Source organism: Ictidomys tridecemlineatus, chromosome 16 (genome assembly GCF_052094955.1).
Source record: "Ictidomys tridecemlineatus isolate mIctTri1 chromosome 16, mIctTri1.hap1, whole genome shotgun sequence".
NCBI lineage: Eukaryota > Metazoa > Chordata > Mammalia > Rodentia > Sciuridae > Ictidomys > Ictidomys tridecemlineatus.
Window position 1 is genome coordinate 21,005,475 of NC_135492.1, and position 26,018 is coordinate 21,031,492.

At 38.9% G+C, this 26,018-nt stretch overlaps 1 protein-coding gene across 1 annotated transcript in view; it reads left to right on the plus strand.

Annotated features, from left to right (window-relative positions):
- The first annotated feature begins 291 nt into the window (after positions 1-291).
- Positions 292-26,018, plus strand: part of LOC144371242 (transport and Golgi organization protein 1 homolog) — a 91,139-nt gene continuing 65,412 nt past the window's right edge. The window contains exons 1-6 of the mRNA XM_078033655.1: positions 292-370; positions 1,153-1,308; positions 3,446-3,553; positions 4,838-4,948; positions 8,607-8,721; positions 9,508-9,661. Of these exons, the coding sequence (XP_077889781.1) occupies positions 292-370; positions 1,153-1,308; positions 3,446-3,553; positions 4,838-4,948; positions 8,607-8,721; positions 9,508-9,661 (723 nt within the window). The remainder of the gene's footprint in view (positions 371-1,152; positions 1,309-3,445; positions 3,554-4,837; positions 4,949-8,606; positions 8,722-9,507; positions 9,662-26,018) is intronic.

Below are 26,018 nucleotides of genomic sequence, written 5' to 3' on the forward strand. Positions count from 1 at the left end.
TTCAATAGAAACTGTACTTTGAATTTCAAATTTTTATTGGTGTACCTATTTGTACCTATGTTTGAGGTACATATTTATACCTGTTGATGTTTTGCATAGTGATCACTTAGGTCATTAGCATATCATATAGCAAAACCTTTATCATTTCTTTATGGTGAATATATTCAAAATTCTGGATTCTAACTGGTTTAAGATATAAAATGCATTATTGTTAGTTATATTAGAATGTTCAATATAATCATCAGGGAAATGCAAATCAGGAACATAATGGGAAACCCCCCCCCCCTTAGAATGGTTATTACAGACACCAAACGCTGGCAAGGCTGTGGTGGAAGTGGAACTCTGAGACACCCGGGTGGGAATGGAGATGGTATGGCCATCGTAAAAAACAGGATGGTGTTTCCTCAGAAAACTAAATAGAACTGCTGTACAATTCAGCAATCCCATACTGGGCATATAGTCGAAGAAGGGGATCAACATGTCAAGAGATGTCTGTGCTCCTGTGTTCATTGCAGCACTCTTAACAGTACCCAGAGTGTGGAGCTCACCTAGATGTCCATTAGCAGATAAAAAGGAAATGTGGTGTAGATACAGGATGGGATGCTCTTCAGCCATAAGAAGGCATGAGTTCCAGTCTTTTCCCAGGCTTGGGATAGGTTGTAAGGTACTGTCCTGTGAGGCGGGGTGGCAGCAGCGAGGCACCACTCCCCAATGACTCAGCAACCCTGAGGGTAAGTAACTGATACCACACAGTGCTCTGTGTTGTCAGTTGTTTAGTCACAGGCATTCAGCACATTACATGAAGTATTCACAGTTTTTCATAGAAGAGGCTTGGGTTAGATTATTTTGCTGAGTGGACTAATGTAAGTGCTGAGCACATTTGAGGTAGGGTGGGCTGAGCTGTGGTGTTTGGTATGTTAGGTCCGTTCAAGGCATTTTTTACATCTAAGATATTTTCAGTTTGTGATGGGTTTATAGGAATGTAATCCCTTTGTAAGTCCAGGAGCATCTGTAACTGAAAACTTACTGTACAGACGTAGAACGCAGAATTAGCATGAAAATGAGGAAAGTGAGTTGCTCCATGTTCTCTAGTAGTTCGGCGCCTCTGCTGTATTTTTGTACCACACTCTTTTATGTTGTTTCCTTCCACAGCAAGTGAACTTCACAACCTCTTGCAGCCGTTTCTGCTGAGGAGAGTGAAAGCAGTGGTAGCTAAAGAACTTCCCAAAAAGACAGAAGTAGTGATATACCATGGCATGTCAGCATTGCGGAAAAAATACTACAAGGCTATTTTGATGAAAGATCTAGGTATTCAGAGGACACTTGGTCCATTAAGAAACTAAATGGGGATGTGATTTTTGTGCAGGGAAATATTTATGATTACACTCACTTTGTGTAGCAAGAATATAAGGTAGAATTTTGTATTCTGAATGATATGCCAATCACCTGATGTGGAACAATAGCAGTGTTAAGTGTAGCTCAGACTTGGTTGTTGCATGATGGAATTTCTCTTTTTCCTCTTGCATGGTTTTTCTTATGCCTGCAATATAGCAAACACTTTTAAGTGTCTACCCATGATTTTTATCCTTCATTTGCTTTTTTTCTCCCATCTTAAAACCACAATAGCAGTTAAAGAAGCAATTTTAGAAGTTTACAATTGTTTTAACAAAGCACTGCTAAGTTCACCTTGTAGACTTCCTTCTCAAAACAAAGTGAGGAGTAAGAAAATCCCATATGGATATGATTTTAATTCTCAGTGCAATTGATTGCCATTTGGGAGGGTAGTATAAAGCCCTACCTTACTCTGCTACCTTGTTGATCAATGTATGTTCACCTCATCTGTCCAGCTATGTTGGTTGCATCCACAAGGACGAGTCAACATTGAGCATTTCTTTTAAAATTGCCTGCTGGTTCCTTGAATTGAACTGACACATAATAAAGGTTGAGTAAACATTGGTTCTTGTTAATCTTTGGGATTTGATTTAAACTCAAGGCGTAGTTGGGGAATACTCTTTCCCTGAAATGCAAGTTGGGTATCAGAAGATGACATTTGGTTAGTGTTCAGCAGCCTGGTATCCAGCATGTACATCTTCATCACCACAGGAAAGGGGGAGTCTAGGAAAAGACAAGAGACTCAAGAATTTGAGAATTGTGCCTTTAGGATGATTGCCCCAGGTGTGGCCTGAACTAACTTAAAACTTCAGATTTGTCAAAATTGCCCAGTCTTTTGCAAATTAAATAATTGCATGTCCTGGGGCTGGAGTTGTGGCTCAGTGGTCGAGTGCTTGCCTAGATAGCACATGTGAGGCCCTGGGTCCAATCCTCAGCACCACACAAAGATAAATAAATAGCTCAGTGACTAAGCACTCGCCTCACATGCGTGAGGCAGGAGATTCGATCTTCAGCACCATGTACAAAAATATAAATAAATAAAACAAAGTTATTGTGTCCATCTACAACTAAAGAAATTAAAAGAATAAAATAGATAAAGGTATTGTGTTCAACTATGACTAAAATGTAAATATGAAAAATTGTTAATAATCATAATTACATGTCTTACTGTATTTTATGGCCTTTGACGTATCTACCATAAGTGTGTGTGTTAGAGATGGAGAAGAACCTATAGATACCTTCCATCCAAGTTTTTCATGACCTCGAAAGGTCACGCCCAATGTCATATAGGTAGTAAGTGGCAGAGAGAGATAAGAATCCAGGTACTCACCTTCAAACTCAGTGCTTTTCCCAACAATTTGGGGCTAGAGTCTGGCCGATGTTCTCCCTAACTCTTGGTCTTACTCTCCTGGCAACATTAAGGTAAGTTCGTTTTCTTAGAAAAAAAATTTTTTTGACAGCATTGTCCTTGTTTGTTCAGGCAAATTTAAAACAATGTCTGATGATAAGGGCTGTCACCCTGATTTTGTTTCTTCTACATTATTTTGAATTATCCTTTCCTTTATTCACACTCTATATGTAAGTTTCTTGTGTACCATGGGGGATTGCTTCTCTAACATGATGCTTTTCGACTTTTCTAGATGGTAATGACTTGTACCGCCAAGTGGGAATAGCAGTAGATAGCCTTCCATAGCTCTTCAGGATCTTGGGGAGTGGGTGCACACACATTTGTACCTTGCCTTTACTCTTCACATGTATATTTATTTTACTATTGAAATGAAACTTCTGTCTTCATTGAGTGAAGTGATATTCCGGAAAGAGGATCCTTGGTTACGACAGGGCTTCCACACTCCCTGGTGAATTGACAGGTGCCCTGGGACTGCTCTGAGGGATGCAGCTACATGTGGAGGCACTTTGTCTTCTTGTATAAAGTATTCAGAGTTTCTGAGAAAGTTACAGGACATTGATATTTCTACTTTAGCATTTCTCTTATGTGTAAAGTTATCCCCTTTGGTCATGTTGCCTGAGGGTCACTCCCCGTAAACACTACTAGAGTTGGCAGTTTCTCCTTTTCTCCTTCTTGCCAGGGGCCATTGTGTCTTACTCTTCTCTCAGATGACCCAGATGTTGGATATTCTCCAGGACTATATGGACTGCAAAGGTGACTCCCCTTGGCCACTACATCATCTGAGAGTCATAAGGGGTGTGGGAAGGTTACCGAGGAAAAAGTTAAAGACAAAGAAGGTGAAAAGGCTGAGGAGAGGGGACAGTGGTGTGTGAAGCAAGATCAACAGCAGGGTAGAGACGCATGGGCAGAAGTAACACCCACATTCTCACCAGGTGATGTAGGTGATGGGTATGGAGCAGACATTGTGAAAATGTTGAGTGGCTTCAAAAATGTGTGAGTCGAGTTTCAGCGACAAACACTTGCAGCGTCTCTCGACAGCTCAGCAGTTGTGTACTTATGCAGGATTAGTAAGAAAGGGAAGATAGATAGTATGGAGATCCCACAAATCAAGCAGAGGGAGGGTGAGAGCAGTTATTTCTGTGACAATAGGGGATGTAGGCAGTTACTTGAGAACTCTGCTTAATATATAATAAAATTGATGTGGGATAATGGGACAAAGCTTGAACAGGGGTTGATTTTTGAGCCTGTGGGAGAGTATCAGCTGCAGAAATAACTGTTTTAAAGTTTAGTTGGGAGTGGTCTCTCAGATCTACTTGATGCCCCCCAAGTACTGCAGTAACTGGACACTTCAGCTACTGGCACATTGAGGAATCTCGAGTACCAAAACATGAATTGAGATTATAATTCCCCTTCCTGACCTGATGCGTGGTGACAAGTGGAGAGCCCTAGAGCTTCACTAAAAAGCAGGTGCTGGGTCATCAGGCAGGCTCCCAAGCTCTTGTCTTACTGCTTGCCTAAGTCAGGATTGTGTCTCAGTAGTCACCAACTGCCAGTGTGTGGATATTTAGGGTGGCCTGGGAAGAGTCAAAACCAAATATTACCTATGCAAATGCCAAAGACTTTGGCTGCCTGTGGTTTTAAAACCCAGGATAGTGTGTTATGGTGATTTTTTTGGTGAAGTGATGAATTTTTTTTTTATTATTGGTTGTTCACAACATTACAAAGCTCTTGACTGAAGTGATGAATTGTTCCCCTAAATTTAGATCTTTCAGACTGGGGTTGTGGCTCAGTGGTAGAGCCCTTACCTGGCTTGTGAGAGACACTGGTTTGAATCCTCAGTACCACATAAAATAAGAAACAAGATCAAGTTATAAAACAATTGAGATTTTTCCTTTGGGCTTTATTGAAAGTAGGGCAGGCTTGGGTGTGGAAAGGACAAATAGGCATTGGCTTAGGAATGACTCGATTATTTTATTTCCTAAGAGTCCTTGCAAAGAGTAAGGACCTGTGTGTGGTTGTTGTCTTCTCTACGTAAAGGCTACAGCTATGAGCGTGTGGACAGTTCTGTGAGAGGCGAAGAGAGACACGTGGCCATCAAAAGCTTTGGACAGCAGCCCATCTTTGTTTTTCTCCTGAGCACCAGGGCAGGTAAGCCTATGGGTGTTGAGGAAGCAGACAGTCATCCCACCACTGGTACATTTTCCCCTAATTCTCTGAAAGGAGAGGTTCTTACCAAGGAGTATTGAAAAGGGAGAGAATCGAAGCACTTACGTAGCCTAGTACTGGACTTCTCGTGTGGAGCTCTTTTCTGTTCAACCTGTGAAGCTGTGATCGTGAGAAGGGAGGCTGAAACCTGGGCCTGTTGGAAAGTAATTCTAATCCACTTAGACCACTGACCAGGAACGTCCTGTTTTGTTTTGTTTTTAATTTGGGGGAAAGTTTTATTCACATTCATTCATTCTCCTTTCTAGCCATGAATTTGGAAAATAAGATAATCTCTTTTCTAGTTTCCCTTCCTCCAGGAGTACCTCTGAAAGAGTGTTATAAAGTTTAATAAAGATTTGTTTAAAATGTGACTAGAGTGAAACTGACAGCTATTTATAATTATTATGGTATTGTCCATATGACTTAATCATAAATAAATGACACTTGTGGTTTTGCCAGTTGCTTTCACATAGTATTAAATAATTTGAAATCGGTTTGGGGAAATGGAATTTTTCTTACATTCTGAATCAAAAAACCCTAAATTAATTTTGAATTCATAGTCTGAGTTTCATGATCTTATTTTTTTGATGGTAATCCTGATGGAATAGATATAGGAACACAAACAGGAATTGTGTCCTTGATGATAAAGAGATTAATGTCTTTATGGAATGAAAGGTCATCCTTATGTAGAAAGCACTTAGTAAGTGCTTTGTACTATATGGGTCTATAAAAGAAGTGTTAGATATGACCCTTGAGTATCAGGAGATCATTTCTCTAGTGTGTGTCTTAAGGCCAATAATAAGATACAATCAGATTCCTTTGGTCCAGTCTCTTCCCAGGTCATATACCACACCCTGTCATTCAGTCCCATTGTCTCATGATTAGTCTTTGGGGAAGCTCAAAGGATGTGGTCAAAGGCATGGTCAGTGTTGGGAGAGGAATTCCATTTATGTGTTTAAGATTTTTTTTTTTTAGAGGAAGAGAGAGAATTTTTTTAATATTTATTTTTTAGTTATCGGCAGATACAACATCGTTGTTTGTATGTGGTGCTGAGGATCGAACCCAGGCCACACGCATGCCAGGCGAGCACGCTACCGCTTGAGCCACATCCCCAGCCCCGCGTTTTAAGATTTTATTTTTCATATTTAGAGAGCAAATAATGTTTGAAACATCTAAAATTAGTTAATCTCCTTGGAGGCCTCAGAGTAGATTATCTAGAAGCTGAAGCAGTCCTGGACATTAGCCTTTTTCACGCACTAACTGTCATACGTGCCATCGTGTTGTAGCTATACCTGTGCCGCGTTTTCATTTAATGTTTCCTTCCAGTTTTCCACGAGGTTGTTACCACATATTGCCGGCAGATGGCAGCGATAGCTTAGGAATATGTCCCAAACAACTAAATGCAGCTTAAAATATCTTTGGTGAGGAAGGGCTGCACTAGCCACTATTAACTCAAGAGAAAGATAATTTTTTTTTAACTTTTTTAGTGATGACAAAGCAACTTTATTATTATTATTATTATTTTTTTTAGAGAGAGAGAGTGAGAATTATTTATTTTTTTTAGTTTTCAGCGAGCACAACATCTTTGTTTGTATGTGGTGCTGAGTATCGAACCCGAGCCACACGCATGCCAGGCGAGCATGCTACCGCTTGAGCCACATCCCCAGCCCAAGAAAGATAATTCTTATGGAACACAAACACATTTTCAAATGATATGACTGCCTTGATAATTAGCATACAGTGGACAAAAAGGTTCTGGAGCCTGGCACATTAGTGCATGCCTACAGTTCCAGCTACTCAGGAGGCTGAGGCAGGAGGATGGCTTGAGCCCAGGAGTTCAAGGCCGGCCTGGGCAACACTGTGAGACCCTGTCTCTGTCCCAGGAGTAATGACCTCAGATTCTGGAATATGGGATGGAATCCTGACTGTTTTATCTTCTAGTGGTGCAACTTCAAATAAATCCCTTAATGTAGCTGTTTCCATTTCAGCATCTGCAAAATGAGAATAGTGCTAGCAAGGACACAGGGTTGTTGTGAGGGTTAAAAGAGTCAACACATGTAAAGTGCTTGGCAGTAGTAAAATAGAAGTGTAGCTCTTATTATTGGGTATAACTTAGCCTTTCTCCGTATTCAGTCATTAGTATTTCTTTATTCCAACTTTGATTTTATAGGAAGACTTCAATGAGAACGTTTCTGCCTGGCTTGTCTTACATCCAGCCGGGAGTTAGTAGTCCTGTAGAAAGGAACCCTTTATTCAGTTCTTGGAACAAGCCCTTTTAGGCCTGTTTTAGCAATGAGCTCCAACGACCCTGGCTAGAGTGTGTTCTGTACAGTTTCCACATTTATCAAAGAGAAGCCTGTGCTTTGCTTCTTAGTACTCTAAATTTCTGAACCCAAAGTGCTCTTTTGGCCTTTTCCTGCACCATTGGAGAAAGACCAGAGAGTTGTTGCATTGAGTGTTCTTGTCTTGAACTGATTTTACGACATCTTCTTTGATCAGTGTGGAAACCAGTACAGGAAGACACTCTCAGGTTTTCTCCACTCAGAGGCAGGTATCATCTGCTCTAATCATAGCTAGTGTCAGGTCTTCCTACCTTGTTGAAGCTGCAAGTGTGGTCATGTGTGTTTCTTACTGCCCACTGCAGACCTCTCGTTGTTTTAAGATACATTTTTAGTTGTAGATGGGCACTGTTTTAGTCAGCTTTTTCACCTCTGTGACCAGAACCACTGTGGAGGAGGAATGTTTATTGGAGGGCTAATGGTTTCAGAGATCTTAGTCCATAGAAGGCCAACTTCATTCCTTGGAGCTCCAGGGGAGGCAGCATCATGGCTGGAGAGTGTGACTGAGGGTAGCAGCTCACATCATGATCAGAAAGCAGAGAGAGAGAGACTCCACTGTCCAGATACAAAATATATACCCCTTATCCATGTGCCTGCTGAACCCCTTCCTCCAGCCACACCCACCTGCCCCCGTTACCACTCAGTTAATCCCATTAGCAATTCATTCACTGATTAGGTTAAAGCTATATCCCAGTCATTTCTCCTGTAAACCTTCTTGCATTGTCTCACATGTGAGCTTTTGGAGGACACCACATCTAAACCATAACAGATGATACCTTTATTTTATTTATTTTTATGTGGTGATGAGGAAGGAACCTAGTGCCTCACGTGTTCTATCACTTGTGTTCTATCACTGAGCTACAATTGCAGCCCCCAGACCTCTTATTTTTGGAGCTGTTTTCTGAAAGAACTTGTGTCCTTATTCACAGACTGTTTGAAGCAAAATCCAATCAAGGTTTTCAAACAAATATTAAATGTCTTCGTGCAATTAACTTAAGCATCCTTTTCTTCTGCTTACTTCTCATTCTGTTATATTTGATAATTAAATTTTCCCAGTTCATGCAATGAAAGGTGAGGTAGCACTTTTGACCACTGTAGGGTGGTCAAAACCTGAAGTTTGGGGCAGAAATTTCAGTTTGAAGGATGAAACCAGTCAGTTGGACTGATTTCAGATTTTCAGTAGGACCCAGTCCTGCCTTGTGTGTTTTCTAGTTCCTTATTTGTGTGTTGCTGATCATGCTCCTTTTTTGTATGGTTTTCAGGTGGAGTTGGCATGAACTTAAAAGCAGCAGATACTGTTATTTTTTCTGACAGTGATTTTAATCCTCAAAATGACTTGTGGGCAGCTGCCAGAGCTCACCGAATTGGCCAGAACAAGTGAGTGAGTTAGTCATTGGCACCTTTCTGCTCTGTTGGCTTGCAGCTGTGGATTGGGGAGGAAGGTGGACCATATAGTCCTGACAACAGTGCCACGTTGGAGTTAGAGACCACTGGGTTTGAACCCTGTTGTGCTGCTGGCTTGTAGAGTCATGTTGGGGGATCAGTGGTCCCATGATCAGTTCAGACTCACTTTGTTGAAAAGAACAGTTAAATTCCAAAATGATTAGAAGAAACTTAGAATTTATTTAGTTCATGTTTCTCATGTTAGATCCTAATTCAGTTTAAAAATGAAGTTAAAGCCAGTGGGTGCACATGCCTGTAATCATTATCAGCATGGGAGACTCAAGCAGGAAGATCAAGTTTAAAGCCAACCTTGCAACTTACCTAAACCCTGTCTCAAAACTTTTTTTTAAGGTTAGGATTATAACTTCATGGTAAAGCTCTCCTAGGTTGGGTTCCCAGTATCACAAAGAGGAAACAAAGTTGTGTTCAGCTACCCTTTGACTTGAGGTAACATGCCTGCCAGGGGTTATCCTGGCTACAGATGAAGGCCCAATAATGGTCACTTCATCTTCCTTCCTCTTCCTCTTTTGGGGAAATGTTCAGGAAGAAGTTGAGGCCAGATTTCTCTAACAAATGCTCAGGTCCCAATGAGCAGTGTCCTTTTCATTGTTCCCTAAATGTGTCATTTGGTTTTGCTTCCTTTTGGGTGTATTTTCCTGGCATGCTTTTTTCCCCAGCTTTACAGACTTCTAACACTGCTCTCATTTGACTCCCGTACAGGGCTGTGAAAGTGATCCAGCTGATTGGCCGAGACACTGTGGAAGAAATAGTTTATAGGAAAGCAGCCTCCAAACTGCAGCTCACCAACACAATCATAAAAAGAGACCATTTTACTCTGGGAGCCCAGAAACCTTTGGCTGATCCTGACCTCCAGGTAAAATGTGTTCTTTTTAGAGTCTCATGATTTATAACCAGTACTATCTTTGGATGAGAATGCAAATAAAAGATGAGAATAAAATAAAAGCATTAACCACCCATTGTTGCAAATTACACATTTTTTTCATTGGCCTAATTCTTATCCTCTCAGTACCTAACTACATGCAAGGTGCCATACAAGCTAAAAATGAGGGTGGCATTTAAAGGCAGAGAAAATAGAATAAAGAGAATGAGCTTTGAACCATCTAACTTGGATTGAAATTCACATCTTATCCCTTATTGGATGTATGACTTTGAGCATGTAACTGAACATCAAGGATCTAATCTCTTTATGGCTTCTAAAGATGAGTGTGCCACGAGTTACCTCAGAGAGAATTTGTTTCTTTTTTTTTCTTCCTTTTTTTTTAATCAGTGATGATTAGTTCCATAGCTCCTCTTTAATCCCAGACGCTTTGAGTAGTGACTTACAGTACTCATTCCATACTCAGAGATGAGTGAACAAGATTAGGAATTCAAAATTATGCCATAGGATATAGGGATGAAAGCACTAGAGTTTATTTGTTGAAGAAGGAAAAATTAGATGGGAGTCAAATGCTGTCTTAGAATATCCTAGAGAACTCTCTTTTGGTAGGAGGTTTAGAGTTATTCCTTAGCAGCAGCCTTTGAGATAAAATTGAACCTATATTATAATATACCCCAAGTCCTTCTGAGGGATTAGATGCAGAGAGATCAACCCCTAGTATCTAGTATGATTCAAGCATGAAGAGAGTAATAAATGTCTGAGAAAAGGTAGTAGCTGTGGGAAAGTCTGCTGTAGGAAACTGCAGAGAAATGACAGGAGTTGGCTATTGTTTTGAGGCAGGCAGTGAGAGAGAGCAAGTTCCAAGATGGCTTTAAGCCTTTAAGCCTGAAAGATGAGAGTAGAAAGTAGGAAGATAGGGATAGAAATTAGAAAGATGAAGATAATGTAGGCTTTAGTCAACAGAATTTGTAGTAAAAATCAATATACATTATTGTTAGAGGGAGACTCAGAAAAGAAAGGAATTAGAAAAATTTGCAAGAAAAACCAGGCTTTAAAAGGATCAGCTTATCAAACAAAAAATTCAAGAGGTATATGAAAGGGAAAAAATTACACAGTATTACAAGCAGAATCATCAAATTTACAACTAGCCCAAGCATGAGTTTAAAAATGGCAGTTTTCTCACATCTGTATCCTTACACATCAGCATTGCAGACAGGGAAGGTGCTGTTTTTGTTAGGGAGTCACTCACCTGCAGGAAAGGGTCACAGATTTGGGGGTACTAGAACCCGAAAGAAGAACCCTAGGTTTTGTTTGTTTGCTTGACTTTAGTTTATCTTAGAGAGTAACTGGAGTCTTTGGCCTTTTGTGTTTTGAGTCTTCTGCATGCTCATCTGTCATGGTGGCCGGGCAGGCTGTGCATTTTATTTTCACACTATTGAAGAGGCAATTTCAAATGGAAGGTGAAAGCTTGAGAGAGAGGTGCGTGTACACTGTAGGTGTCTAAATATACTTCTTTACAGGACCTTGGGAGAGGAGCTCATCATGGGCTGTTGTGAAGGCACAGGCGTCAGGAGTTAGAGGAGATGCTTCCCCAGTGGAGGGAGCTCCAGGCATTCAGTCAGGGGTTTCCCTGTGGCATTAGCTGCTAGCACATCATTGTGAAATGCACAGGCACAAACTCTGCCATGGGACCAGATCCTGGGGCCAGTACAAACTATGGGCTGGTGGAGAGGACCTCGGTGGGACTTCCTGCCCAAGCCATGGCAAGAAATCACACTCTGGTTCTGTCTTGATTCTTTCCTCCCCACCAGACTGTGAGTTATTTATGGTTGCCAGGAACAAGGGTGATAACTCACTGCCTTGTCTCAAAATACAGCAGGACATTTTTTTAAGTTATTAAAAGAATCTAATAGTAAAAGACGTGGTTCTGGTTTGATAAATCTAAGCAGTATAGAGCAGTGAAGTTCTGAAAAAGGAAAGCAGGTTCCTTGTTTTAGAAGGAGAACACAACAGAAACAGAGAACAGATAAAGATGCGGTGAACACTTATTGAATGCTTACTGTGTGCTAAGCATTGTGTGACGTGCACTTTTTCCAGTTGTTTTAGAAGAAGAATAACAAAAAATGAGATAGACGTTGTCTTTACCTCCATCTTAAGAAATTTTCCAAACATCAGATTCATGACTCTAATCCGAGCACTCTTTAACTTCCAACTATATGCTCTTAGTTACTATAATAAAGTGGTTTTCATTTAAAAAATGGGTAGTTCCTTAAAGACATGTTGTGAGTGAGCAGTAGCGAGGGAAGCCAGGAGACATAGTCCAAGGAGTGGAAGAGGGAAGGGTCCCAGTATGGACTGAGCCTCATCATAAATACTTGGCTTTCTTCTGTTTTGGGTACTAAATGCCAAAGCCATTTGGCTTGGTTATATATATGTACACCAAAGTTAAATATAAATATAACAGGTATGGTTTTGCTTAGTTTTTGTCATAGTTTTCATCTCAGGTATTTTCAAGCTAAAGTTTCCAAGTTACAGAATAGGCAATCTAGAGATAATTAACCAAATCTAAAAGGGCAAAATGAAAATGAAGTCCCATGATGTGGATCCCAATTGGTTCAGAATTCCTAAGAGATAGTACTTAGGGAGGTGGAGAGTTGCAAGTAGCAAATGAAAGCCAGGTAACACTAAGATTCTGGTTCCTGTAGCCATAGGAAGTAGGCTGAGTATATCCCCTAGGGGGAGCAAGAGGACAGGATGGGGAGTACCGCAGGATTATCCAGGGAGATTGAAATTGAGAAAGGGCTTTTGGGTCTGGTGATCAGGGTGGTTATGATTTTGCCAAAGTGGGTCTCATAAACCACTGTAGTATCAAAGCGGCTTGGCAAGGACAGGTGGCAGCTCATGGTGAGATGAGGTATTCAGTGGCACCTTCTCTTTATAAGAGTTTGGCAGTGGGAGAGGTAAGAAGGTAGCCAACAGGTTCTCTGAGTTCTCTCAGGACTGCTGGAAGTGCCTGTAAAAAATGCTGGTGAGAAGTGCTATAGAAGATGCTGGAATCATTTTATCTGCCCCCACTCCTCAAAAAAATTGGAGGCCCAAATTTTTTTTGGTATTTTAAATAATTGTCAAAGTCAACATCTCTGATCATCATTTATCACCTCTCTGCTTATTCCTCATCCAACTTCAAAACAGCCTGGCAGGTGTCATTTGTGATGGAAGAGAAGAAAGTCCATCAGGGAAAGAATTACCTGGTATCATTTAGACACTTAGCAAGTCACACATCCTCATCTGTGTTTTCATGAGAACTAACTGGGTCTCTCGTTTTCTTCATTCAAGTTGAGTGACATACTGAAATTTGGCTTGGATAAACTGCTGTCCTCTGAGGGGAGCACCCTGGAGGAGGTAGACCTGGAGTCCATCCTGGGAGAGACAGAGAATAGCCAGTGGGCCTCTGATGCCCTGCCTTCAGCTGGAGGAGGGATCAGAGAGCAGGAGGAAGGAAGTGAGTTGGGGTTAGGTGAGCCAGTGACTCCATCACCTCAAGGTAGGGTGTGAGTGAGATGCGTCCCCACGGGAAGTCCTGTGTCCTGCTCTGGGACCTTTCTTTCCTACCCAGCCCTGTAGTCATCTGATGACATTCTTAAGGCTTCCTGGTCCAAGAACTGCCAGAGTAATCCTTGTTCCCTTGAAGCTGGACTTTGAATCCAAGTGATGATATTAATGTTTATGGTCCTGTCAGTCTCAAGGATTAAATTTGAACCTTTTCTGCCTTGACGCAGACATCTTCTCTGGAGTTTATTTGGTAAACCTCCTATCTTTATGATGGTGCTTTGCACAGTGATTCCTCTTCTCAATAGTAGAATGTTTTTTAAATTGCAACTGATATTTATGGACATTTATTGTGTTCATCAACAGTACTGACTATGTCATGTGCTTTAGGTCGTTTAAGACCCATGAGGTGGGGGGCTGGGGTGGTGGCTCAGCGGTAGAGCACTCACCTCGCACGTGCAAGGGCCTGGGTTCAATCCTCAGCACCACATAAAAACAAAAGTAAAAATAAAGGCATTGTGTCCAACTTCAACTAAAAAAATACATATTAAAAAAAAAAGACCCATGAGGTGTAGGAGATCATTTTGTCTTCCTTTTTCTTTTTTCTCAAATTTGGTGTCCCCCCTTCTCTCTCTCTCTCTCTCTCTCTCTCTCTCTCTCTCTCTCTCTCTCTCTCTCTCTCTCTCTCTCTCTCTCTCATATATATATAATTTAGTTGTAGATAGACAGCATGCCCTTATTTTATTTTTTTAATGTGGTGGCTAAGGATCGAGCCCAGTGCCTCACACATGCTGAGTAAGCACTCTGCCACTGAACTACAACCCTAGCCCCAATATTTATCTTTTTGTCCATTTTCTGTTCTGAAATATTTGAATTTCAGACTTCAAAGGGTTTTTTTTGTTTCTCATGATTATTTTTAAAATGACTGTTCTCCTGTATCAGCAAGAGGGAGTCAGTATGGGCTGGTGTGAGAGGGTTTTACGGACCTTTTAAAACATTTTTATTCATATATGACAGCAGAAAGCATTATAATTCTTATACATATAGAGCACAATTTTTCATATCTCTGATTGTATACACAGTATATTCACACCCAGTTCCTGTATTCATACCTGTACTTTGGATAATAATTATCACATTCCACCATCATTAATAACCTCATGCCTCCTCCCTTCCCCTCCAACCCCTCTGCCCTATCTAGAGCTTGTTGTTCCTCCCATCTCCCAATCTCTATCCCACTATGAATCAGCCTCCTTATATCAAAGAAAACATTCAGCATTTGGTTTTTTGGGATTGGCCAACTTAGCATTATCTTTTCTAACTCCATCCATTTACCTGCAAATGCCATGATTTTATTTTCTTCTATTGCTGAGTAATATTCCATTGTATGTGTGTGTGTGTGTGTATGTGTGTATATACACACACACACACACACACACACACACATACACCCCACAGTTTTTAATCCATTCATCTATTGAAGGGCATCTAGGTTGGTCCCACAGTTTAGCTATTGTGAATTGTGCTGCTGTAAACATTGATGCATCTGTGTCCTGTAGTATACTGTTTTTAAGTCCTTTGGATATAGATTGAGGAGATGGACAGCTGGGTCAGATGGTGGTTCCATTCTCAATTTTCCAAGGAATCTCCATACTGCTTTCCATATTGGCTGCACCAATTTGCAGTCCTATCAGCAGTGTATGAGTGTGCCTTTTTCTCCCACATCCTCGCCAACACTTATTGTGGTTTGTATCCATAATAGCTGCCATTCTGACGAGTGAGATGAAATCTTAGAGTGGTTTTGATTTGCACTTCTCTAATAGCTAGTAATGATGAACATTTTTCATGTATTTGTTGACTGATTGTATATTATCTTCTGAGAAGTGTCTGTTCAGGTCCTTGGCCCATTTATTGATTGGGTTATTTGTTTTTTTTTTTTTTTTTTGGTGTTTAGCTTTTGAGGCTCTTTATATACCCTAGAGATTAATGCTATATCTGATGTGTGAGGGGTAAAGATTTGCTCCCAAGATGTAGGCTTTCTATTCACCTCACAGATTTGTTTCTTTTGCTGAGAAGAAAGAAACTTTTTAGTTTGAGTCCATCCCATTTATTGATTCTTGATTTTAATTCTGGAACCAAAAGAGTCTTATTAGGGAAGTTGGAGCCTAATCCCACATGATGGAGATTAGGGTCTACTTTTTTTTTTCTATTAAACGCAGAGTCTCTGGTTTTATTCCCAGGTCCTTGATACATTTTGACTCGAGTTTTGTGCATGGTGAGAGATAGGGGTTTAATTTCATTTTGTTGCATATGGATTTCCAGTTCTCCCAGCACCATTTGTTGAAGATGCAATCTTTTCTCTAGTGCATGTTTTTGGTACCTTTGTCTAATATAAGATAATTGTAGTTTTGTGGGTTAGTCTCTGTATCCTCTGTTCTGTACCATTGGTCTACCAGTCTGTTTTGGTGCCAATACCATGCTGTTTTTGTTACCGTTGCTCTGTAGTATAGTTTAAGGTCTGATATAGTGATGCCCCCTGCTTCACTCTTCTTGCTAAGGATTGCTTTAGCTATTCTGGGTCTCTTATTTTTCCAGATGAATTTCATGATTGTTTTTCTATTTCTATGAGGAATGTCATTGGGATTTTGATTGGAATTGCATTAAATCTGTATAGCGCTTTTGGAAGTATGGTCATTTTGATAATATTAATTCTGCCTATCCAAGAGCAAGGTAGATCTTTCTATCTTCTAAGGTCTTTTTTTGATTTCTTTCTTTAAGGTTCTGTAATTTTCATTATATAGATCTTTCACCCTTACTGAGATTCTTAATTCAAGAGTTCCTTCTAGCCTGGCACAGTGGTGCACACCTGTAATCCCGGTGACTCCAGAAGCTGAGGATCATGAGTTCAAAGCCAGCCTCAGCAAAAGCGAGGCACTCAGTGAGAACCTGTCTCTATTATACAAAATAGGGCTGGGGATGTGGCTCAGTGGTTCATGCCCCTGAGTTCAATTCCCAGTACCTCCCTCCCCACCCCATCCCACCCACCACAAAAAAGAGTTCTTTCTCTCATCAATACAGAGAAGCACAGTGGCTTCAGTAGGGTGCTTCCTTTACTGGTAGGGAAAGGGCTGGGTGAGGCTTTTGGTTTTGTCCTTCTGAATTTTCTCCCATTGCTTCTCTCTTTCTCCCTGCCATAGACTGTCAAAGGCTGTCTGCATTACCCCTTTCTCACCCGAGGGCAGAGCGTCCCTAGATGTCTGACTGCGTCTCCTTCCAGCCCTTCCTTTGAATTCCTAAGCAGCCACTGCTCTGAACTACCAATCTCAGTCATCCTGGGGTGACCTCATTCTGGAAGATGAACTTCATCTGTCTGGCACTGCTAGAGCCCCACTGTCCTGCTCCTGTGCAGTCTCTGTCTGCCTCCCCAGACCAGTGAGGGCTTCAGAGCTCAGCTGGTTTGGGATGTTCATTCTCTGTTTACCTCAAGTGGAAGTTTATAGTAGTTCCCGACTCCTAATTTTGTGGTAGGCTTAGATTAGGGGTGGTTTCATTATCCTTGTTGACTGGTGTGGTTTTTATGGAATATATGGAGAATTCAAAATCTAGGCAATTGGCATTATTTTACAGAACACAGTTCTTGGACTTGTGTTTTATCTTTAAAATTCGTTATGATACTATCACATTTATATTCTTCAAGAACTCTTGTTCTCAGCTTGTTGTTTTAATCGTATCCTATTCCCATTTCAAGGATATAATATCCTCCCCGAGGACATTTATTATAGCTTTTTAAAATATATCTCAGGGAGGATATTTATTATATCTTTTCAGAAAGTGTTACCCTGCCCACTGTATTATCTCTTTTTCCTCTATTTGCTTTTCCTTCTTCCTCCTCTTTTTAAAAGTTTTGTTTTGGAGTCTCTCGTTCTTGTTAGCAGTTTATCTGAAACATCTGGTGTCCTCTGATCATCGTGCTGGTGAAATTCCCCAAAGCTGACAGGCAGCTCTGTTGTGAACAGGTGGGTGGCCTTTGGGCCTCATGCCAACAGCACTGGTTGGCAAGCCAGCTCTTGCACTGGGGGAGTCAGATTTGAAGATTTCACTGGACAACTCATTGTATCCTAAGACGAGTCCTATACCATTACAGTGAAATTGGTGGTTTAAATTGGAAAGACAGGGAGCTGAGGGCACATGGTGCTCTTGGTGTTTGGTGTGCTGATCCTCTCAGTTCCTCCATACTGTGGTGCCTGTGCTTGTGCATCTGAGTTTTTGGAGGACTGAAAGGGTTTCAGTTCCTGCAGTCAGCCCCAGCTAGATACCAGTGTTTTGGTTCCACAGCTCTTTTGAATCTGTTGTCCTCTTCTTATCCACTTTTTATCTTCCAAAGAATTCGTGCACTGTTTCATCTACCATTGCCTCATATATCTTTTTAGAAATCTGTGTATTGTCCTTTAGCTGTTTCGGGTGAGAGAAAAAATAGATGTGTGTGGTCATATTTTTAAGTTGTATTTGGTTACCTTAGTACCAAGTTTCCACCCTTTTCTGTACTCATCTAGATTGACTTTATTTACTAGAACAAAATAAAATTGCAGTGTTTTCAGAAAGATAATTATGTATCTCAGTCTACCTACAAAAAAAGTTACATTTTTGCAGACAGTTTAACTGTTGGATTCTCTACTTGGATAAAAATTTGGAATGTTGTCTTCGATGACTGTCTTGATTCTCTTTGTGGTAGATGGTTCCTCTGGCAGGACCCAGAGGGTCTAGACCTGTGGGCTCCAGCTGCCTCTTCGAAACAGAGTGAAGACATAAAGCATGGTTAAAAATAACAAATGAATATGAAAGAGGAGTAGTTAGAGCAGCCCATTCACAATTAAGTATAAAGTAAGGTTGCTTTATCTTTAATGCCAAGTTTTTTAAAAAGCACAGTTATATGGTAAGCTGAGCATGCCCAGAAACCTGCCTTGGGAGCATGCGCAAAACCTAGCCCCGCCCAACTCCTCCTTTGAAGGTGGAAATGGAGTTGCCCTCCCCTTGAGCCGGTACTGGTTAATGGATGTGAACCAGGAACTGAAAATAGGCTACTGCCTTCCCATTTGTTAGGCCAGCGATTTACATCATTCTGTCTCATCCAGAAGGTGTAAGATTTCCATTGCAAATAGAGATTGTGGAGAGGGGTCAGCAGCTGGACTAGGGGAGTAAGATGTTACTTTTCCTGGTGGTCCTTTGGATTTTGCTTCGCTTTCCAACGCCCTGTGCAAACGGAAGCATGGCTGATGGTTCTTAGGAGAAAAATACATGAATAGTCTTTTAATTGGTTCCTTGATCATTCTTTTCTCTTTTATTACAATTTTAGCTTTTAAGTGACTCGGCTGCCTTCTCTACTATTTGGTCATGAATTTCTTTTTTTCCTTCTCAACAAGGATTGTTCTGGGGACCCAAGTGCTGTCAGCTTTTATAAGGAATGTTGATTACTTTATATGAAATAGGATGGAAGGAGGTTGATTAAACCCTGTGAAATGAGAGACAGTTTGGGAATTCTGGGAAAGATGGCAATGGACAAAGATTAGTGGGATCACAATGTACTTCTACAATATTTGTGAGAGGGAGGTGTGAGATAAGGATCAGATTTTTTTTAATAGCATCAGGTATCAACCAGCACTAATGAGTGAAAGCTAAAGGGAGGCAGCTTGAAAGTCTTTGCAAGAAAGGATTTTGTTCATAACTATGACTTCACAAATAATGACTCTCCCAGGATTCTCTGAATTTCCCCTCTGAGAGTGGACCATTTGAGTGGAACCAGAGTATCAAAGAAGAAATTTTAAAGTCTAGTAAAAATTCATATGTGGATTTTTCAAAATGCTACAAATAGTTGATTCTTTGCTGTCTTTAAACAATATACAGTAATCACAAGAAAAGTTCCTTCTGTTCTTTGTGTCATTAGTTCTTGGCCTCACTCAAACCTAAGTGATGATGTGGAGGAAGAGAGCACACAAGATAACCTGGCTATTAGCTTCCAGTTTAGAGGCTTGTCCTGGCGAACATTTCTTCTCTTTTCATGAGGTATAAAAATATAACCAAAACCCATCAGGACAGATTTTATATGGCTAAAAATTTATGCTTTCATGAAAATAGGAAAGAGTATTTCTGATTTTTCTTAAAGTTTTCAAATACATCTAAATAGTAGATAGAAAAGACAGTGGAATGAGATTACCATCATTACCCTAAGTACACATATAAAGACACAACTAGGGGCTGGGGATGTGGCTCAAGCAGTAGCGCACTTGCCTGGCATGCATGCAGCCCGGGTTCGATGCTCAGCACCACATACAAAAAAAGATGTTGTGTCCACCGAGAACTAAAAAATAAATATTTTAAAATCTCTCTCTCCCCTCCCTCCCTCCCTCCCTCCCTCTCTCTCTCTCTCTCTCTTAAAAAAAGACACAACTGATGTGACTCTGTATACAACCAGAGATATGAAAAATTGTGTACCATATGTGTAATATGAATTATAATGCATTCTGCTGTCATATATAACAAATTAGAATTAAAATAAATAAATTTTTAAAAAAGATTTTAAAAAGTGGGAAAATCAGAAACTAATATCGTTTCATGCTGTACATATCACTTCCCTTTCTCAAGTACAATCTGGCACAAAATGTGTTGAGAAGAGATTCCCCTCCAAAAAAAAAAAAAAATCCACTGGGGCTGGGGATATAGCTTAGTTGGAAGAGTACTTGCCTCACACGCACAAGGCTCTGGGTTCAATCCCCAGCACCACCAAAAAAAACCCCAAAATCTGATATTACATCCAATGGTATGAACAAGATTTAAAAAGCCACATAACCATAATGAGAGCACAAAGCACACAAAAGGCTTTCTAGATTCCAATCCAGAAAAAAAAAAACATATCCCAAGGAAGGAGAACAATGTTCTTGCAATTACTTTTCTCTAAGGAGTGTCTTAGTATGGTGATGAATGACCTTTTTTAACCCCCAGCACTGAGGATTGAACTGAGGAGTCCTCTACCACTGAGCTACGTCTGCAGTCATTAATGTTTGTTTTGTTTTTATTTTTCTTGAGACAGAGTCTCACCAAGTTGCCCAGGCTCTCCTCAAACTTACCATTCTCCTACTTGTCAACCTCCTGAGTAGCTAGGATTATAGGCATGCACTATTGTACTGGCTACAAATTATGTTTTTAAATCAGGAAATTGTCATTTAGAGAATATTATTCCCATAAGTTCTTTCTATATAAATTATTATAGAGCAAGCTTCACACAACCAATTGAAGAGACATTATTGTTAATAGATTATCCTATATTGTAGTTAATTGTATGGAAAAGAAACAATGTAGCAAAAATGAAATCATAAAAACAAAGACATTTCACATAGTAATGTAGATTAAAATGTCATACAACTATAAATTCCCCCAAAATGCATGGACCAAGATCCTACCCAAGATTGAGACTTGAGGAAGGACTGATTGTATCCTTTAAAGGCACAAACTCATTTTTTCTTCTCTGTGGTACCCTGTACCACACTGTAAAGAAGCCCAGGCTATCTTGCTGGAGGGAGAGTCCATTTGAAGAAAGCCCCTGACATATGAAAGACTACATGGAAAGGGAGACTACAGAAAGCCAACAGTCAGCACCTTAGTTCCGGACATACAAAGCCATCTCAGACCTTGTAGTCTAAATCAGGCGTGTGCTGTATGGGTGAGCCTAGGTGACACTGGAGCAGAACCTTGGTTAAAGTCTTGACTTACAAAAGTATGAGAAATAAAATGGTTGTTTGTTTGGTAGTGGGGATTGAATTCAGAGGCTCTCGACCACTGAGCCACATCCCTAGCCCTATTTTGTATTTTATTTAGAGACAGGGTGTCACTGAGTTGCTTAGTGCCTCGCCATTACTGAGGCTGGCTTTGAACTCTCGATCCTCCAACCTCATCCTCCTGAGCCACTGGAATTACAGGTGTGCACCACCACTCCCGGCAAATGGTTATTTTTTAAAGCCACTAAATTTTGGAATTTTTAAAAATATAACAATAGATAACTAAAACACTGTTTATTGATGATTTGTAGGGCTTTTATTTAATGACCAGTTTTATTAAAGAATACCCCATTTATTTCTACTGTGATCAGCAAACAAACTGAAATTCAATATTTAAATTTTTTTGCCAGGAATATAACCTATCTTGCAAATTTCCATGAGGACTAGAAAAGAATATATATTCTGGAGTTGTTGGGCATTGTCAGTCAATGTCAATAAGGTTAAGGTGGTTGATAGTTTTGTTCAGACTCTTGTGTATCATTAGTGATTTTTTTATAGTGTTACTATCAGTTGTTAAAAGGGTGTTAAAAATTCAAAGTATAGATTTGTCTCTTCAGTTTTGTCAGCTTTCATATATTTGGGGCATATAAATGTTTGGTTGTATGGTGTCATGTTTCTGTGTTCTTAAAAACACATTATGGTATTATGAAATGTCTTTCTTATCTCTTATAAAACTCTTTATCTTGAATTAAATTCATCTGATGTTAGTATAGCCTCTGCATTCTTCTTGGCTTACTATTCATGATGTATTTTTATCTATTTCTTGTTTTCGTTCTATTCATATTTTTATTTAATGTAATTAAATAAAATTACATTAAATAAAAATTAAATTTTATTTAATTTATCCATTAGCTTTTAGCTTTATTGCTTTTCATTATTGTTTTAGCAATGTTTCCAGGAATTATGAAATGCATTCTTTAATTTATCACAGTTTTCATAATTTAAATTGTGTTACTTTCTCACATCTCCCCAAGTCCTTTGTGCTTTGTTGTCATACATATTACAGCTGTATACCCTATGTTTTTTACCTTAGTCATGTTTCCAAGAAATTAAAAGAATAAATATGTATACATATTGCCTTTTATATTTACCTACATTTTAGTATTTCTAGTACTTTTCATTTCTGTTTATGGTGCATTGTCTTTAAAAATATCTACCCAAAATTCTCCACATTCGTGTATCATGTTGCTTCTCTCATTATGAAGTAATATCTATTTTCCCACCCGCTGAGTCTGGGTTGGTATTTTGTCTTGTTTTAATGAACAAAATATATTTTTGGTGAAAGTGATGCCATGCCAATCCTAGACCTAACACCTTGGGAAGGTGTATACCTTCTACTTTTATCCTCTAGAAATCTAATCAACAAATAAAAAATTTTAGAATGACTGAATGACTAAAAGCATTTGAGGAGATAAGCCTTACCCAACCAGTTGAGCTAGCAGACATGTAAACAAAGCTATTTTGTCAGTTCTACCTTTGGTTAAACAATCCCTGCTAAAGGAAACCACATAAGCACTAATAAATACCTAGAGCAAAGGACCCATCAGGTTATGTAAAGCCAAATCATATAATAAGGAGAAATAACAAAGAATTTTTATTTTAAACCATTAAGTTTATTACACAGTGAACTAAAACACACAGTGCATCTGTTTCTACCTGATGGATCATCTCCTTTTATCCTGAAGAGGTTCTTTTAGCATTGTTAATAGTAGAGATCTATTGGTATTGAATTTTCTTACTTTTTATTTATTTGAAAATGTCTATTCTGCTTTCAGTTTTGAAGAGTATTTATCCTGGATTAGCAGTTTTTGTCTTCTAGCACCTTAAACCTTTCCGTTAACTTTAATCTCTCATTTCTGATAAGAAGTCAGCTATCATTTTAGTCATTTTTACCTATGCGTAACACACCACTTTTTTCTAATTGCCTTCAAGACCTTTTTCTTCCTAATTGATTATTTACAGTTGACTCTGATGCATCTAGATGTGATTTGCTTTGTAACTAACTTTAGTATTCACTGAGTTTCCTAAATCTGTTAACATCTTTTTTGTTAATTTGAGATAATTTTAGCCATCATTGTCTTAAATATTTTTTCTGTACAATTTATGCCTCTATTCTTCTAGAAATATAATTATATGTATGTTAGGTCACTTTGTCCTGATAGTAACCAAGTCTCTATTTTTTTCTTTCTGATTTTTAGACCAGATAATTTTTATTGGCCTATCTCCAAGTTAACTTTTTGCTGTTTTTGCACTATATAATCTGATGATAGATTTGTTTCATGAATTTTTCATTTCAAATACTATACTCTTTATTTCTTTTAAAAGAAATTTTTCATTTATATGTTGACACCCATATCTACTTATTCATTATGATTAAGCTTTTCTTTAATTCCTTGAAATTAGTTATAAAAACTTTATAAATTTTTTTTTCTGCTAATCCTAACATCTGGGTCAGCTCACGGAACTTTTTTTTATATGTGACATTTTCTCTCGTGGTTCTCATTTTTCTATCTTCTTTGCATTCTGGCAAAATTTAATGATATTCTACATGCCTATAATCCCATCGACTCAGGAGGCTAAGGCAGGAGGATCAATAGTTCAAAGCTAATAAATTATGCATGGCACACATTGTTTAATTTTGCATGTAACTTCTTTTTAGTGCATCAATGAGGTTTTAGTGACATTGTCATCCAACACTTGGCCTTTGTTGTTCAGGGAATGCCTTCATGATTTTAATACTGGTTTTCCTATTCAGACTGTGGATTGGGTTTGAATATACTGTTATCAACCACCTGGTCTTTTAATTACTCATCCCAGTAAACTTATAGTTTGTGAAGCATTTGTTTCTCAGATTCATGACACTGTTAGAACCTGAAGTAGCAGCTGATGGGTATCTGTGAATTCTTTTTTTTTTTTTTTACTTGTAGTAGATTGTCTGAAACAGGCATATTCTCCTCTGTGTTTATCCAAACCTCCCTGTCATGTGCACTACAAGTTACAATTTGGAAGTTACTGTATTAAAATTCTGTCTGTTCATGGTTCTAGAAGAGTGATGTTCTCTCCCAAACACTGGTTACTACAGCAGCATTTTTAATGTTGTAAAATAAGAATAAAGGCTCTGAAGGCCAAAGATTTTAAAAAGTCATTTTACAAATGTTACGTTAAATTAAAACTGAGCTTTGCTGTAATACTGTTTTCTCTTCAAAATGTGATGGTACAGGAAAGGTGTTATGTGAAGGGGTGGTATTGCAGGGGAGCATTTTATATTGAAGAAGTAAAAAAGTTATAATATTTATAATTTTGATGAGTTTATTTTTATAGGGAAGATTTTTCTCCCCTGAAATTTTTTCTGGTATAGCAAAATGTTTCCATTATTAAAAATTGAAATTGTTAAAAAAAAAAAAGAGTTCAAAGCTAGCCTCAGCAACTAAGGGATGCACTTAGCAACTCAATGAGACCCTGTATCTAAATAAAATGCAAAAAAAGGGCTGAGGTTGTGGCTCAATGGTTAAGCACACCTCGGTTCAATCTATGGTACCAAAAAAAATTTTAAATTATATTCTGATCATTTATAGATGATACATCATAGGAAGTCTGGATTATATTGTCTTCCTATAAAGGATATTCTGTTTTATGTGTCATGCAGGCTAATTACTGGTGAATTGTTTTGATCATATTAGATTTGGTATTATTATTATTATTATTATTATTATTATTATTATTATTATTATTATTATTTGGTACCAGAGATTGAACTCAGGGTACTCAATTACTGAGCCACATCCCCAGACCTATTTTGTATTTTATTGAGAGACAGGGTCTTGCTGAGCTGCTTTAGCACCTCGATTTACTAAGGCTGGCTTTGAGCTCGTGATCCTCTTGCTTCATCCACCTGAGTCACTGGGATTATAAGCATATTCCACCTCGCCTCACTAGGTTTGGTATTTTTCTTTATTTCCATATTTCATGGTGCATTATACTTGTACATGATGGTGGGATTTGTTGTTATGTTTTCATACATATGTACAATATAGTGATAAAACTTAGCCAATATCATTCTCGAGTATTTCTCTTTTACCTGCTTTCCTCTCTCCCCTGATCCCTTTCCTCTATTCTACTGATATCCCTTTGATTGTCATCAGATTCCTTTCACACACACACACACCTTTCTTTTCTTTTTTCCTTTCTGGCTGCCACATACATTTTCAGCATGAATCAATTTTGATTTCAAATTTAGGTCTACCATTTTCCCTTTACTCTTTTGTGTGTGGTTCTTTTTGCTAAGGCTTATTCCTGAATTCTTAATTAAGTACCTGATATATTAGTGAAGCTGTTGCAACCTGACTCTGCTGGAAACCATTTCTTCCAACATTGCCATTTAGCATCATCTTCAGTCTCCTTTATAGCAGTCAAACTCTGCTAAGCCTCAAAGAGTCTCATCTGGTACATTCCTATCAAAAATGAATTTCCTCCAGGCTTTTAGTATTCTCTCTCTAACACACACATAATTACATTGCACCCACCATAAATAGCTCAGACATTCTTGTCCACAAAATTCCAACCACTATGATAATCTTGCACTTTGATAATTTTCTCCTTAACTCAGTATGACCACCATCTTACTTGAGCTTCATCTCCCTAATTGTGTTTTGTGCACCAGGCCTACAGTCATGTCTGAAATTAATACCTGAAAATGTTTAGTTTTTCTAGTTTTATACTCTTTTGTGTCAGGAAAACAAATCAAGTACATTAGATCTATAACAGTTTCAAGTAAAAATACTAACTTACTTATATCTTTGCCCATCAATAGTGGTAGAGACACTTAGGTCAACTTACATAGAAACTGCAACATCTTATATACTCAACAACAATTTCATTGTCCATGGAACGAAAAATTAATTGAAAGAGTAAACCCAAAATGGATATCTGAAAAATAAACTGGTCAAAATTAGTAA